The 15,724-nt window shown below is 39.8% G+C and overlaps 2 protein-coding genes across 2 annotated transcripts in view; one reads left to right on the forward strand and one right to left on the reverse strand.

Annotated features, from left to right (window-relative positions):
• The first annotated feature begins 6,913 nt into the window (after nt 1–6,913).
• LOC126095218 (60S ribosomal protein L22-like) lies at nt 6,914–7,658 on the forward strand. Its single transcript, XM_049909957.1, has 2 exons — nt 6,914–7,057; nt 7,141–7,658. The coding sequence occupies exon 2, from the start codon at nt 7,159–7,161 to the stop codon at nt 7,570–7,572; it is 414 nt and encodes a 137-aa protein (XP_049765914.1). The 5' UTR covers nt 6,914–7,057; nt 7,141–7,158; the 3' UTR covers nt 7,573–7,658.
• Nucleotides 7,659–9,617: 1,959 nt separating this feature from the next.
• The window catches only part of LOC126095217 (serine/threonine-protein kinase ULK3), a 122,227-nt gene continuing 116,120 nt past the window's right edge, over nt 9,618–15,724 (reverse strand). Inside the window, exon 10 of the transcript XR_007521930.1 lies at nt 9,618–10,060. The gene's annotated coding sequence lies outside the window, so the exon portion shown is untranslated. The remainder of the gene's footprint in view (nt 10,061–15,724) is intronic.

Genomic DNA, 15,724 nt, shown 5'->3' on the forward strand with positions numbered 1-15,724 from the left:
ACTGTTGTCCCAAGCATATTGCAACAAACGGTGTATTTCTATCGCTGCTCGTTTAGTTTTTATTGCCGTTTCAAATATACCGGTCATTTTTGAAACACCCTGTAGAAGAGATGTTAACTCAGCCGCAAATTTAGTATAGAATCTGACAGGGATTCCATAGAGGCCTGGGACTTTGGTCAGATTGATTTCAGCTGTTTCTCAACGCCACTGACACTAATACTTATTTCACTCATCTTTTCAGGGTACGAGGATTGAATTGCGGCAAATCTCCTGGGTTTTCCTTAGTAAAGGGACATTTGGAAACGGAGTTGAGCATTTCATCACGCACTGCTCTCTTGATAGACACACGTGTTTCATTCAGTATCTCTCTATCTATAGACCTACGCTTTGTTTTGCACCTATTATGCAGTAATCTCTGTTTAGAAATTTCTTTACAGTCACTGTATGCCATGGAGGTCCCCCCCCCCCTCCATAATGAACTGTTCTACCGCGTACATATCTATCCAGTGCCTGGTCAACTATTCTTTTAAACTTGAACCATAGTTCCTCTACATGCTCCTGGCCTGTGCTCAAAGTTTCAAGTTTCTCATTGAGATATGACGCTACTGATTTTTTATTTAGTTTACTGAACATATATATCTTTCTGCTTGTTTTAGTTGTACTTTGATAATCGTTGTTACCACAACCGCGTTATGGTCACTAATACCAGTTTCGATGTGGACATCCTCTAAGAGGTCAGATTTATTTGTTGCCATTAGGTCCAATATACACTCATGGAAATGGAAAAAAGAACACATTGACACCGGTGTGTCAGACCCACCATACTTGCTCCGGACACTGCGAGAGGGCTGTACAAGCAATGATCACACGCACGGCACAGCGGACACACCAGGAACCGCGGTGTTGGCCGTCGAATGGCGCTAGCTGCGCAGCATTTGTGCACCGCCGCCGTCAGTGTCAGCCAGTTTGCCGTGGCATACGGAGCTCCATCGCAGTCTTTAACACTGGTAGCATGCCGCGACAGCGTGGACGTGAACCGTATGTGCAGTTGACGGACTTTGAGCGAGGGCGTATAGTGGGCATGCGGGAGGCCGGGTGGACGTACCGCCGAATTGCTCAACACGTGGGGCGTGAGGTCTCCACAGTACATCGATGTTGTCGCCAGTGGTCGGCGGAAGGTGGACGTGCCCGTCGACCTGGGACCGGACCGCAGCGACGCACGGATGCACGCCAAGACCGTAGGATCTTACGCAGTGCCGTAGGGGACCGCACCGCCACTTCCCAGCAAATTAGGGACACTGTTGCTTCTGGGGTATCGGCGAGGACCATTCGCAACCGTCTCCATGAAGCTGGGCTACGGTCCCGCACACCGTTAGGCCGTCTTCCGCTCACGCCCCAACATCGTGCAGCCCACCTCCAGTGGTGTCGCGACAGGCGTGAATGGAGGGACGAATGGAGACGTGTCGTCTTCAGCGATGAGAGTCGCTTCTGCCTTGGTGCCAATGATGGTCGTATGCGTGTTTGGCGCCGTGCAGGTGAGCGCCACAATCAGGACTGCATACGACCGAGGCACACAGGGCCAACACCCGGCATCATGGTGTGGGGAGCGATCTTCTACACTGGCCGTACACCACTGGTGATCGTCGAGGGGACACTGAATAGTGCACGGTACATCCAAACCGTCATCGAACCCATCGTTCTACCATTCCTAGACCGGCAAGGGAACTTGCTGTTCCAACAGGACAATGCACGTCCGCATGTATCCCGTGCCACCCAACGTGCTCTAGAAGGTGTAAGTCAACTACCCTGGCTAGCAAGATCTCCGGATCTGTCCCCCATTGAGCATGTTTGGGACTGGATGAAGCGTCGTCTCACGCGGTCTGCGCGTCCAGCACGAACACTAGTCCAACTGAGGCGCCAGGTGGAAATGGCATGGCAAGCCGTTCCACAGGACTACATCCAGCATCTCTACGATCGTCTCCATGGGAGAATAGCAGCCTGCATTGCTGCGAAAGGTGGATATACACTGTACTAGTGCCGACATTGTGCACGCTCTGTTGCCTGTGTCTATGTGCCTGTGGTTCTGTCAGTGTGATCATGTGATGTATCTGACCCCAGGAATGTGTCAATAAAGTTTCCCCTTCCTGGGACAATGAATTCACGGTGTTCTTATTTCAATTTCCAGGAGTGTATTTCCATCATGAGTGGGGTTCCTAACTATCTGATCTAGATAGTTTTCAGAGAACGCATTTAATAAAGTTTCACAGGATATCTTAGCACTCCCACCATTAAAAAAATTGGAATTTTCCCAACTGATTGTTGGATGTTTAAAGTTTCCACCAATGATTGCAGTATGGTTGTGTAACTTATGTACCCGTGAACTGAGCTTTTCTCTAAAGTTTTGGGTTACAGCAGGAGATGAGTCTTGTGTGCGACAGAAGGATCTAATTATAATTTCATGCCCACCCCTGATACTATGTGTTGTCCAAACTATGTCGCGTGCTGCTTCTATTTCTATCTCAGTGGATTTGAGTTTCTTGTCTTCTGCGACAAATACACCACCTCCATTTCTCATCTGTCTATTCTTCCAATATGCACTTAAATTTTCAGCAAAAATCTCACTCCTAACAATTTCAGGTTTCAACCAGCTTTCTGTACCGTGTATTATGTGAGCTTCACTGCTTTTCATGAGCGCTTCAAACTGTGGCACTTTGTTTCGAATGCTTCGGCAGTTTACCATTAGGCTTTTAAAATTCTCACCTGTAGGTTGGAAGCATTTCTTTCGCCCTTACGCTGATACTTCTGGGTTTCCTAGAGCCATCGTTATCCTACAATTATTGTCATCATTATCCTTACAAAGTTCCAGGAACCAGTATTAAGTGAAGAATGTAGTAATATGCTACAGTGTCTTACGTCTAGCTCTCATAGGGAACGCAAATACACGATAAGAGTGCACGTAAGCATTTAAACAATCACTTCCTGCACTCCAGACGTGCCCGGAATGGGAAGAAACACTAACATATTGTTCACTGGGAAGTATCCTGTGCCGTGTACTTCACAGTGGATTGCAAAGTATGGATGCTGATGTAGATTCTGCCATTTGAGCACCAGATGTGTAAAAGTAGATCTAGACTGAAGAAAACGCCGGCCATCCTTCAGAGCCTGGGCTGCACTGGCGGCTCCCTCATCTTTATCATTTATCAGATTGTTTAAAAACTGCAGTAATGAAATTTCGCCTCCTCTAATATTGCTATTGGCAGAACTAAATGACCACATCACAGTTTTTGAGCATTTTTGCGAAGGATGGGACATTGCTTCTCTGGCAAAAAGTGTAGATCCCTCAAAGAACCAAGATTTTACTCATTAACGTGACACATCGTAATGACATGAAATACAGCTGCAGATATTCTCAAGAACTGCTTCATGTCAGCGTTTCTTGGACAGTGTTCTGCACAACCATGGGGATCCGTGAGGATCACACAGGAGTTCCGTGAGACGTACAAGCCTTTTTTAATGACTTTCAAGAAAGTATTTTTGAAAAACAACAATTAAAATTAACGCTTCCACGAAACTAAAAAAAAAAAAAAAAAACAGACTATTCAAACTGTTACCGCCGGCCGTCACAGTAGATCCCATCCACAGCGGTCTATATGACCCTATCGTATTTCGTGAGAAAGATGAGTAGCTTTACACTTTGTAACTTCATACATAGAGGGTATGTTAGATTATCACAGAAATTTACAGTTTTATATCTTGCTTATGAAATGTTGTATACTTTATCCCAAAACAGGAAAGAAAGAAATGAAGGTCACTCTCAATGCACCATTAAAAAGAAATACCTTTTTCATAAATTTAACTAAATTATATAAAAGGGAATTGTTGTGTTTATAAGTAATTAAATGTTATCGGAAAACCTGTAACTGCCACTTTTGTTGCAAAGAATCATTTACTGAATGGTGCTGTAAAATAATTCTATACTAACAAACCTGGGGTTCGAAAATAAAAGTGGTTCCACTTGTCGACAAAATTAAGAAACGCTGATTTAGGTGATCTAACAGTAGCTCTTGTATAGGACTAACGCTCCCTTACACGAAAGTGATTTAGAGCACCTTTCAGATGGAGATCAGAAAGTAACTTCTGTGAAAGTCGTTGGATTATTGTATTTGTAAATGAGAGTGCAATGTCGACACTCATATACAGTCACGATGTTTCCTTGAGGCATTGCTCGAGTCCTTGCCCGTAAGAGACACTGTACTGCAAGACTGTTTGTCTTTTGCATTACATCAGGACGAAGCTAGTTGATAAACTGCTGTGGTAAAACTAACGTGAGGAGCTTGTGCATTTTATTGCAGCTCCTGCATACATAGGTGTAAATAAAACACGTGTACCGTACCGGTATTTCAAAGCAGTGGTTATGAAAATGTAAAAGCAGTTCAGCACTGTTATTGTTTGAGACAGAACAGTGGCTTCAATGGATGAGGGAGAAAATCGTCTGTGCCTTTCAAACCATTAATACAGGGTGATCAAAAAGTCAGTATACATTTGAAAACTTAATAAACCCGGAATAATGTAGATAGCCGGCCGCGGTGGTCTAGCGGTTCTGGCGCTGCAGTCCGGAACCGCGGGACTGCTACGGTCGCAGGTTCGAATCCTGCCTCGGGCATGGGTGTACGTGATGTCCTTAGGTTAGTTAGGTTTAAGTAGTTCTAAGTTCTAGGGGACTTATGACCTAAGATGTTGAGTCCCATAGTGCTCAGAGCCATTTGAAGCCATTTTGAATAATGTAGATAGAGAGGTAAAAATTGACACACATGCTTGGAATGACATGGGGTTTTATTAGAACAAAAAAAAAAAGTTCACAAAATGTCCGACAGAAGGCGCGTGAAAGATCTCTTGCGCGCGTCGTTTGGTGATGATCGTGTGCTCAGCCGCCGCTTTCTACATGCTTGGCCTCCCAGGTCCCCAGACCTCAGTTCGTGCGATTGTTGGCTTTGGGTTTACCTGAAGTCGCAAGTGTATCGTGATCAACCGACATCTCTAGGGATGCCGAAAGACAACATCCGACGCCAATGCCTCACCATAACTCCGGACATTTTACAGTGCTGTTCACAACATTATTCCTCGACTACAGCTATTGTTGAGGAATGATGGTGGACATATTGAGCATTTCCTGTAAAGAACATCATCTTTCTTTGTCTTACTTTGTTATGCTAGTTATTGATATTCTGATCAGATGAAGCGCCATCTGTCGGATATTTTTTGAACTTTTGTATTTTTTGGTTATAATAAAACCCCATGTCATTCCAAGCATGTGTGTCAATTTGTACCTCTCTATCTACATTATTCCGTTATTTATTCAGTTTTCAAATTTATACTGACTTTTTGATCACGCGGTACATCCAGCCTTTTGCGGGTAGGCTATAACTTCATCCAAGATTTGTGTTACGCTGACATGTAGTTCCCTTGGAACACTATGCAATATGCGTTCTGTTATATTCTTTCAATTCGTGATTTACAGGTGCATTACAATCCTAAATTCACACCTACGGAACGAATATCAGGCTAGATATTCCGTGTTGGGGGTCCTAAATCTAAATTTTCTATTGAAATCAGCACATGTCACTTCCCTTAAATATTCAAAATAATATTTTCATTTATACCATGAATCAACAACATAATCTCACATATACTGCAACAGAAATTGTAAAAAATAATGCTGAATAAACAATTAACTACAGTGCAAATACTAATTTAACTGCGAATGTCACCCTGTAATTCCTTACAACACTGATGAGAAACGAAAATCTTCTTGTATAATATTTATTATTCTCATTACCAAAGTTTCGTCTTGAGCACACACATACATACTTTTGGCTTCCCGTTCGTCAATGTGCTTTGGAGTTGGACGCATTACGTTTGCTGAGTAGTTGAATAGAATTCCCTGCAAGCAGTAAAATGATACGCCAGCACCATCTAGCGCGTAACCCTTTCACTACTTTCGTTCAGCAGTCGACTGTCGACATTCAGTTGGAAATCAGAAAGGCAGAGACGTAACGTTGGGTACAATGGGAAGGAAGGAAAACGCTGATAAATAACATACTACTGCAATCGGATAACTTCAAAAATATATTTTTATGATTTTCAACAGAAACTATTTTTTTTCATACGATGATTGCAGCCAGAAATCTAAATTTCGTGATGTTCAGCCTTCTAGGATGCCACAAATGTCAGCAATTTTATTTAACGAGTTCTTCCAGCGAAGTCACAAATGTGTAGCTTCGAGTGCTCCCACATTAAATTTCTGAAAGTTAATGACGCAACGTAAGTAAACCAATTGTGCTGAAGCTGCGTCAGCAGATTGTATAGTCGAAGTAGAGAGACCCAATAGTTTAGTTTCGAAGAAATGTTTCTAACTGTGTTTCAAATTTATCCGTTTCTCAAATTATAATGTTTGCGGTAATTCCTTGACGAAGAGCTAAACGGCGTTTACAACGCTACGCTTTAAATTTAATATTTCACTAGCAGGGTCACAATCATGCAACAAATGTATTTTACGTTCGCTATCCAACGAAAATCTACTACCTTCTGATGTGCCGACAGAAATATTCTGGGATGAGTCCTCAATCACGATATGTAGATAATTAATTTTTTCTGATCTCTATCCGGTGGAGAGTGTTGAGAGATTGTCTATGAAATTTTAAAGATTCCATGAATGAAGTGCAAAAATTATTATTTTAACACCTCCACGTCTTGGATATAGTAATTATTAGAATCGTTAAAAGCAACAAATGTTTACAGAATTTTGTTTGGTGAAATAAATAACAGAAATATGCTATTTAAAACATAAGCGTATGAATTTTTCTGCTCAATGTTGGCTGCAGCAAGCAGCAACTATTTCATTCATCTTTGTACACTTCCTATAGAACTGTATTTCCTGTAGCTCTTACGAAGGTCTTTGGAGTGGTGAATTTGTGGTGTGTCGGACACACGTGGTGGTTGATTGTGATTTGTGTTTCAACGCATTTTAATTTTTTGTAATTATTCTTCGTAAGAGCAGGTGAGTGTTTCCGCTAACAGGTTGAGGTAATTAATCCTAATTGTGTATGGAGGGATAACTAACGTTACATGTCTTTTGCTTAGTGTCAACACGTTTGCATAATGGCTGCAGTGTCTGCTAAGAAGCCCTCGTCAAAAAAACAACATATTCGAGGTAAAGGCATAAAGAAGAAGAAGGTTACTCTTAAGTTCACTGTGGATTGTGCCCACCCTGTTGAGGACAATATCATGGATGTCGCAAATTTCGAGAAGTACCTTCAGGAACGCATTAAGGTCAACGGAAAAACTAATAATTTTGGGAACAACGTGTCTCTGGAGAGAAACAAAGCAAAAGTTTCCATTAATTCTGATGTACCCTTTTCGAAGAGATACTTGAAGTACCTCACCAAAAAATACTTGAAGAAAAATAATTTGAGGGATTGGCTGAGAGTTGTCGCCAACGGCAAAGACACTTATGAATTGAGGTACTTCCAGATAAACAGCCAAGAAGACGAGGAAGAAGAAGATAACGATTAAATGTATGTGTAAATTTTTGTAAGATCAATATTGTGAGTGCCACGGTTTTCCCTGGCGTTAAAGTGGAATAAAGTATCTAATGTGAATCAGCTTCTTTACTGATTACTTTAGAAAGTTCTTTAGCGTTGTGCGAAAATGGAATTTTGTTCCTGCTATTTTTGGTACGTGTTGAATAATAACAGTATCTCTTGTTTGTGTCAGTAATGTCTCGTTGTTCTGGGTTTCATTAGAACTGTTTCCGGCATTCCTTTTATTTGGTCACACGTGTGTGTTATGTGGTTCGAAGGAAGATCAGTCAGCTTAGAGGAAGTAAGGTGTTCAATTCCATTCAATGTACAGGGTGACGTAGCTGTATAATGTGGTACAGTTTCATTTTGTTGTAGCCTATTACAAACTTGTTGCTGTGGGGTTGACCTGTATTTAAACGTAGAATTTAAGGCCATGGCTAACCACTTTCGGACATTGTTTTGTATTAAGATTTTTCGGCTTCAAATTAGCAGTGGCAGGAAAGTTATGATACAAATAACTCATTGAGCCCAAAAATTTGTGTATTCAAAATAGTTGTCAAGATAATACTATATGTGGCATCAAAATTTTGACCAAATGTGAGGGGTTTGTGATGGTGGTGTGTAAAAATTTGGATGAAATGTAAGTTGTGGGAATGAGACATTTGAAGTATAACCCTAGACATTTGGAAGAGAGAAGCTTTTGTTAGGAACCCACTTTCTGCATTAGTTTGCCCAAGTACTCCTAAAATGCTCTGCCTCTTTTAGTCACACATAGGCTATAGTGCAGGTTTGATATTGTGAACATTGATATTTGTTTATGCATTGTTAATTGAGAATATAAAGGTGTCTACAGTATGAGCATCCCTCTGCTTGTCCAGTGTTCTTTATAATTTATTTTCCATCATTGCTAGTTTGGAAATGTTGTATTGAACTGAATTTACAAATCATATACACAATGTAGATAACCAAAATAGTCAGAGAATTACAACAAAGTGTCACTTGCCCCTTGAATCTTCTGAAAAAGTTTATTATTGAAGCAGGTTGCATTTGAGATTGACTTTGCTTGGAGGAAAATGTCCTACAGTAAGTTATATTTATTTTGGCAAATATTACGTATAACATTGCAATATGGTTTTTTCCTATTCTGATGTGTAAGCTTGGTGGCTGTGCAGAAATAAGTTTAATCATTTACTCCATTGAGGTAATGTCCTGGTATCAGATTATATTTCAGAGAAATGATGGATTTATGCTTCATTCTATAAATTTGAAGATGGGAAACACTTTTGTTTTGGTATGTGTAAATTTCAGGACATATTAATTTAGTGGCAAGGCAGGAAACACACAGCCCCTTCCCCTCCATGAACTAATCTTGCGATACATTTAAAGGGTAGATGACCCATCACACTGGAACATTCGTTATGAACGTTTGGATGTGCTATGTTTGACACCAATACTGGGGAGAGGGAACAAAAAAAATCTAAAATAATTTTAAGGAATTCTACAAGAATGAAGAAGCCTGGAAGGTTTATGCTTGGTGTAACAGCCTGGTGTAAGTATGACACTTCTGCCATTTGGAATTGGAAATACTTTTATCTCGAACTATTTTAATGGAAAAGTTCATATCGTTTACTGTGTTTTATAGATATCCTCAATAGTTTATGCACATAACATTGCTCATATGTTGTATTAGCATAAGCAGTTGTTTGAAACCCAAGTGTCTTAAGATCCGTAACTTTGAACGCAAATTATAACCTTAACTGGCAGTGCTCGGTTGCTCCAGCTGAAGAATGTGGTATGTCGGAGAGAAAAACCTTTTATGATACGTATGATGGACAGCCAGGATACAACTTGTTATGGTTTATCCTGGTAAGTGAAAGCAATTTGTAGTTTTATGTTGTCAGGTGGGGATATGATTGATTTTAAATTGTTGTGAGGAAAAAAGTCTGGACTGGGAGGAGCTGATAACAAGTAATGGTTGGTAGGTCCTATGCAGTAACAAACTCAATTTATGCGATGAAAGCTTACAGTGGAATGAAGACACATTTATTGTACAAAATGTAATCCTACATGCTCAAATGATATAAATTCAGTTCATCCATGACTCTTGCAATTTGTTGCTAATAATTTTAATGCTTGAATTAGTCTGTGAATGACATTAATTTGTTCTAATCTACATGTATATACTCAAGCCACATTACAGGACATTTCCAGAGGTTTCCCACTCTGGTGGATGATTCTTAAAATGTTCTGTGTTTTTAGCACTGAAAAGAACATATTCCACCACTATTCAAAGTGTTGGCGATGGTAATACTTCTTCCAAAAGCTTGTTTTTCTTCGCATGGAGTGCAGCAGTGCAGAAGATTAAGCATAGCATAGCTAAGTGTACAAATACCAATGCGAAAGTGCTAGTGTTTCCATTTTCATTACTTTCCCTTCATGTTATTGTTGGGTTCATAAATATGTAAGTATTACGCAGGTACCTGAAGAGAAAAAGTAAACAAATTATTACTCATAATTGAAATTCCAGGATGCAAAATGATACACAGTATAGTGTGAAAGGTACAAGCTACCACTCACATTCTAGTGGTTTATTGGAAATATGTAAAGAACAATCACTAGCATTTTAAGTTAAATTTCTGTTCCTATTGTGATTAGCTGATTTTTTTGTACATGCCATTGTCACATAAGTGTTTCAGACTGAAGAAATACATTTAATGATAAACAAGATACTTGACAGTTAAAAAACGGCATACTAATTATGAATGCACACTGTAACAGTTGCCATTCAAAAGGGTATTGTACAAAATTTACTATTCTCTTAAGCTTTTTTAAATATTTTCTTTACAAGTCTTCAAGAAATTTGGTAAGTAAGTAAATAAAGATATCGGTTTCCTTGAAGTGGCCCAACTTTCTGGAATTAATATTGCTTTAATTTATAATAAGTGTTGAACAAATAAGAGCTGAGATTGTTAGTTTCTATTTAATGAACAGTGCAAAGGTTTCAACAATGTCAGTTATTTCTAATAATCATAGAGGTATATGTTTGTTGGAGAGGAGAAACTGTAAATAAGAGCAATTAGTTGCTGCTTTCAGGTAAATTTATGAATTCTGTCACTGGGAATGCAATACATAGCAATGCAAGCTTATACAACAGTCCTGCACCAGTTTCTTTGGTCTATACCACCTTCTATCTATAAGACTGACTTCAGTTTGATATATTTATTTAAAGAAGATAATGTACACAGTGGTTAGTCAAGTAAAAACTTGCAACCAGCCAACTGATTGCTGAATGCCAGATAGAGAGATTTGTAGTGTGATTGATACTTTAAGGCAATAGTACCAAAATATGCGAAGAAGGAAACCAGTGATCTGAAGATACCTTTGTGTCCAGTGTTCATACTGGAAATTTTACTTACTGAGGGGGCATAGTTTCAGGTAACAAACCAGTCCTTCCTAATTCCCCACCCTTCAACACTGTTACAGTAGATTTTAGCACAGCACATACTACCTTTGAAGGAAAGTCAGTGGTAACGTACTGCGTGAGTTCATGGCCTGTTTCATGAAAAGGAAAAGTCTTTTGGCTGAGGGCTCTTTTCAAGTTGTCTTGAAAGGATTCCATTGTTTAGTGTCACACTGTTTCAGAAGATTATTCTGGATCATAATTAGTAATTGTGAGTACTAGTTGCATACTCAGCCTTTTGTTTTAATGTCTAGTTTCACTTTCCTGAGGGCTCTGAATTTTGTGTTCTTTCTTTTTCTGCCTTAATTGCAGGGTTACCTGCTAACTGCATCACTGAAAGTGCTTCTTTGGCTCACAGCATTAAGACTTTCCATTATGCATTATTAATGATACAGTATTGTATCGATTGGTTTTGCTTTGACATGGAATTCCAATGCAACAACTAAAGGTCGCTTAGAGAAATTGGTAGAAGACCGAAAAACAGGGTACAAATGTGACTGCAACAGAATATCTGATTTTGATCAATAAATGTGGTATACTGTTTTCATGAGAAATTGCGACATAATAGACAGAAGACTGGGCTTTAATATTCCACCGATGTCAAAGTTGGATTCTAGTGGTAGGTGGGTAGATGATACAAAACATTCAGGAACAATATTGGAGTGGTCTGCTCACTCTTTTCCATGAAATTTCATTTCTTGTGCCCGAATTTTTACGTTTTTGTTTCTTGAGAAAGGACTACATATTCAGTCCCATACAAGAGCATGGGGACAAGTCATCTGTCGTTTCTTTACAAAATTCCTGTTTACTGTTCCTGAATTTTTTGTTCAATGTCTTGATCGTTCATTCACTCACTGTGTTCTGTGTTTCTCATAATGGAGAAACCTGGGATGCAAAGTTAGTCAAAATGTATACATTAACAAAATGAGACAGATGTTAAGCTTAATTACTAATGAACTATTGTTAAATTTATGTGCATTATTTGTGCTTACTAATTGTAAATTTAATAAAATTAAATTGGAAAAAAGAGCTGCGAGAATGAGGCTACTTGGATGACATATCGGAGAAATCTTAAGTCCTAGAATCTAAATAGATATAATCAGATAGTATACCTAAAACAAAGATGATGTGACTTACCAAATGAAAGTGCTGGCACGTCGACAGACACACAAACGAACACAAACATACACACAAAATTCAAGCTTTCGCAACAAACTGTTGCCTCATCAGGAAAGAGGGAAGGAGAGGGAAAGACGAAAGGATGTGGGTTTTAAGGGAGAGGATAAGGAGTCATTCCAGTCCCGGGAGCGGAAAGACTTACCTTAGGGGGAAAAAAGGACGGGTATACACACACACACACACACACACACACACACACACACACACACACACACACACACACACACACACACACGTGTGGATGGATATGTGTGTGGATGGATATGTGTGTGTGTGCGCGCGAGTGTATACCCGTCCTTTTTTCCCCCTAAGGTAAGTCTTTCCGCTCCCGGGACTGGAATGACTCCTTACCCTCTCCCTTAAAACCCACATCCTTTCGTCTTTCCCTCTCCGTCCCTCTTTCCTGATGAGGCAACAGTTTGTTGCGAAAGCTTGAATTTTGTGTGTATGTTTGTGTTCGTTTGTGTGTCTGTCGACCTGCCAGCACTTTCATTTGGTAAGTCACATCATCTTTGTTTTTAGGTATATTTTTCCTTCGTGGAATGTTTCCTTCTATTATAACCTAATCAGATAGTATGTTGGAAGAATAATTACAGGTTTTCATTTGCTTTTGAATTTTTTGGATTCATGATTTCTTGCTGTGAAGTCTCGTTGAAGGTTCATACCAGCATATAAAACCTGCAGATACTATAGTTTTTGAAGAGGTCGTATCAAGATGAGTGGGTACCTGTGTCGTACAGTATTCTTACTGCAGCCATTTTCTTCAAAAAATTATCAAGATTTGGGGATATTCTTGTTAGAAAATAACTGGATTTAATGTACAAGGGTGGTTTGATGAGTGTTACAAATTTCCAAGAAAGAATGGGACATTTTAATTATGACTTGGTATTTGGTAAGCTAGATTATTCCAAGGATCATATAAAGAGTTCCAATAATGTACTGTGTACAGTTCATTGTTGACAGCTGTCTGCCTGGTTAGCTGAATGGTAACACACTTGCTTCCCCTGCAATTGGCTCGGGTTCGATTCTCAGCCGGGTTGGAGATTTTCTCCGCTCGTGGATTGGGTGTTGTGTTGTCCTCATCACCGGCATGCGAGTCTCCAAATGTAGTGCCCAACTGAAATAAGGCTTGCACTTGACAGTTGAAATTCCCCGGGTGGGGCCTCTCAGCCAACAAGGCCATATGATTTTTTTCATTTTTTTCCTTGACAGCTGTCTGAGAATTGCTTAGTGTGTCAATTGTGAAAATGGAGAACAGTTTTGTGTTGTTATTCCATGAGGTTTTCATTGGTAATATAGTTCAAGAGGTGATTCTATCAAGTTTGCATAAAATTTTAATATTCTGCTAAATCAGTCATGCCCAAGAGACATCGCACTTTTTAGGGAAAAACTATTTGTGTTATATTCTTAGGAACTGTAGTTGTTTAATGGCGTTCACTGTTCCTCCTCCCCAGTTATGTATAGTAAGTGTTTTGCTGACTGCTTTTGGTTACAATGTTCCTCTGAAATAGTTTTCTTGCCCTGGCATGTGTACATTCCCTACCCCTGCTTCTGTTTAATTACCTTTGTTTTAAGGCAAAACAGGACTAGTTTTGTTATTTCATATCCTAAACTTTTTACTTGTCCTGTGGTTACATTGTCTTCAGCACCCTACAACATTATCAAGATATTGAAATATTATCACCTTCTTGTACCGCAAAATTCAGCTGATTATTGTAGAATGCTTTAAAAGACTGAAATAACCACAGAAGTGGAACATTTTAGAAAAGTGTATCTCTGCAAATCACATAATTATGAAAGGACAAACTATAGCTGACCTGGTGATAGTTTCCGAGGAACGTTTTAAAATAAGACAGGAAGAGTAATGTTTAACATTCTGTTGAGGCCACTGGAGACAGAGCACATGCTCGGATTGTGTGGAAGGCTGGGGAGGGAAACAGGTGTGCCTTTTCAAAGGAACCATCCCACATATGCCTAGGGTGACATAGGGAAATCATAGAAACCTAAAACTGGATGGTCAGGTGTGCATTTGAGCCACAGTCGTCCTGAATGCAAGTCCAGTATGCTAAGCACTGTGCAACCTCACTCAGTAGTTTTTTAAATGTCATATGAGCATACCATGTCTACTATGGACAAAACAAAGCTGCACAAAAACATGAACAGCATGTTATCCACATAGGTTGGTGTAAATTGTTCCGGATTTATGCAGTCCGAGTTCCCACTGGGTGGCTACTGGTTTGCAGAATAACTGCAAGAAGCCAAAGTCATAAAGTTAATATAATGTTTCAAAACAAGTAACACAATCAAACCACTGTTTTTCCGGACATTTTCATCAAAAGTGTAAGGAACCCAGTGATCCACATGAATTTGTTAACAGCTGGAACACATATCTCTGATTGCAAGTGCTCCTGTAAAGATGCACATGATATAGTTTACTTTAAGTTCTCAGGAAGTTGAAGATGACATTGTCCATGTCACTGGTTAACCCTCACGTCTTCACTAAACCAGAATGTAATTTTTTGGTGAATTGTAAGCAAAAATACACCCCCCCTCTCTCCCCCCCCCCCCCCTCCGCTCTATCTCTCTCTCTCTCTCTCTCTCTCTCTCTCTCTCTCTCTCTCTCTCTCTCTCTCTCTGGAGGGGAGGTGGCAGTGTTGCCATTCAACTGAGAAAAAGGTCACAAAACTAGAGTGTAAAAGAATGATGAAAGGAAACTGGTCAATGATGACTAGTGAAGGTAAAGGCCAGATGGACAGAGGGCATAGAAAATGTGCTAGAGAGAGAATTCCCATTGTCACAGTTTAATGGAATTAAAAGGGGTGTGATTGTGATGCAGGGGGACGGGGGTGCCAGGAATTAAAGTTGCTCCTGATGTCACAACTGGTGTAGTATACAGCTAGTTAGTTGCCTTCCCCAAACAGAATGTAGCATAGTAGCTGCAGCATAGCTGTAATACTATTTTAGGGAGTGCGGGTAGGGTATCCATCAGGTACTATGATAAGACAAGTGTTTTCTCGCAGCTTGGTTAGGAGTGGGGGAGCGCGCCATGCATGCACGTCATGGGAAGACGTGTTTGGAACTAATTGGGCTCTTGTTCAGTCAGTCAGTCATTGCTTTCTTTAGATCCAACCGAAGAGAATATGGAGTAAATCAATCTATACAGTAACAAATGATAAGGGAATCACACTTTTTTATACTGTATTAACAATAAAGTATCACTATACTGCTTAATGTCTATGCCAGCGAAATTTTGAAACTGGAGAGAAAACTGCTGACTCCTCAGTTATATTACATTGGTGACATCTATTGATATTCATAGTATTTAGTTGATTATTTGTGATATCTTTCAAAGACAGTAATTATCTACATGTGTAAATGCTGAGTCCTATTTACAGTACATTACTACTTGCAAATATGCTTCTCGGGTTTGCTGACGGATTGTATTGTGAACTCACACAATATTTCCATCAATGCAACTGCTCAACATCATCAGGTGGTGGTAGCT

Source organism: Schistocerca cancellata, chromosome 8 (assembly GCF_023864275.1).
Source record: "Schistocerca cancellata isolate TAMUIC-IGC-003103 chromosome 8, iqSchCanc2.1, whole genome shotgun sequence".
Taxonomy (NCBI): Eukaryota; Metazoa; Arthropoda; class Insecta; order Orthoptera; family Acrididae; genus Schistocerca; species Schistocerca cancellata.

Coding starts and splice junctions, on each gene's coding strand:
- LOC126095218 (XM_049909957.1), top strand. CDS start 7,159: ATGGCTGCAGTGTCTGCTAAGAAGCCCTCGTCAAAAAAACAACATATT.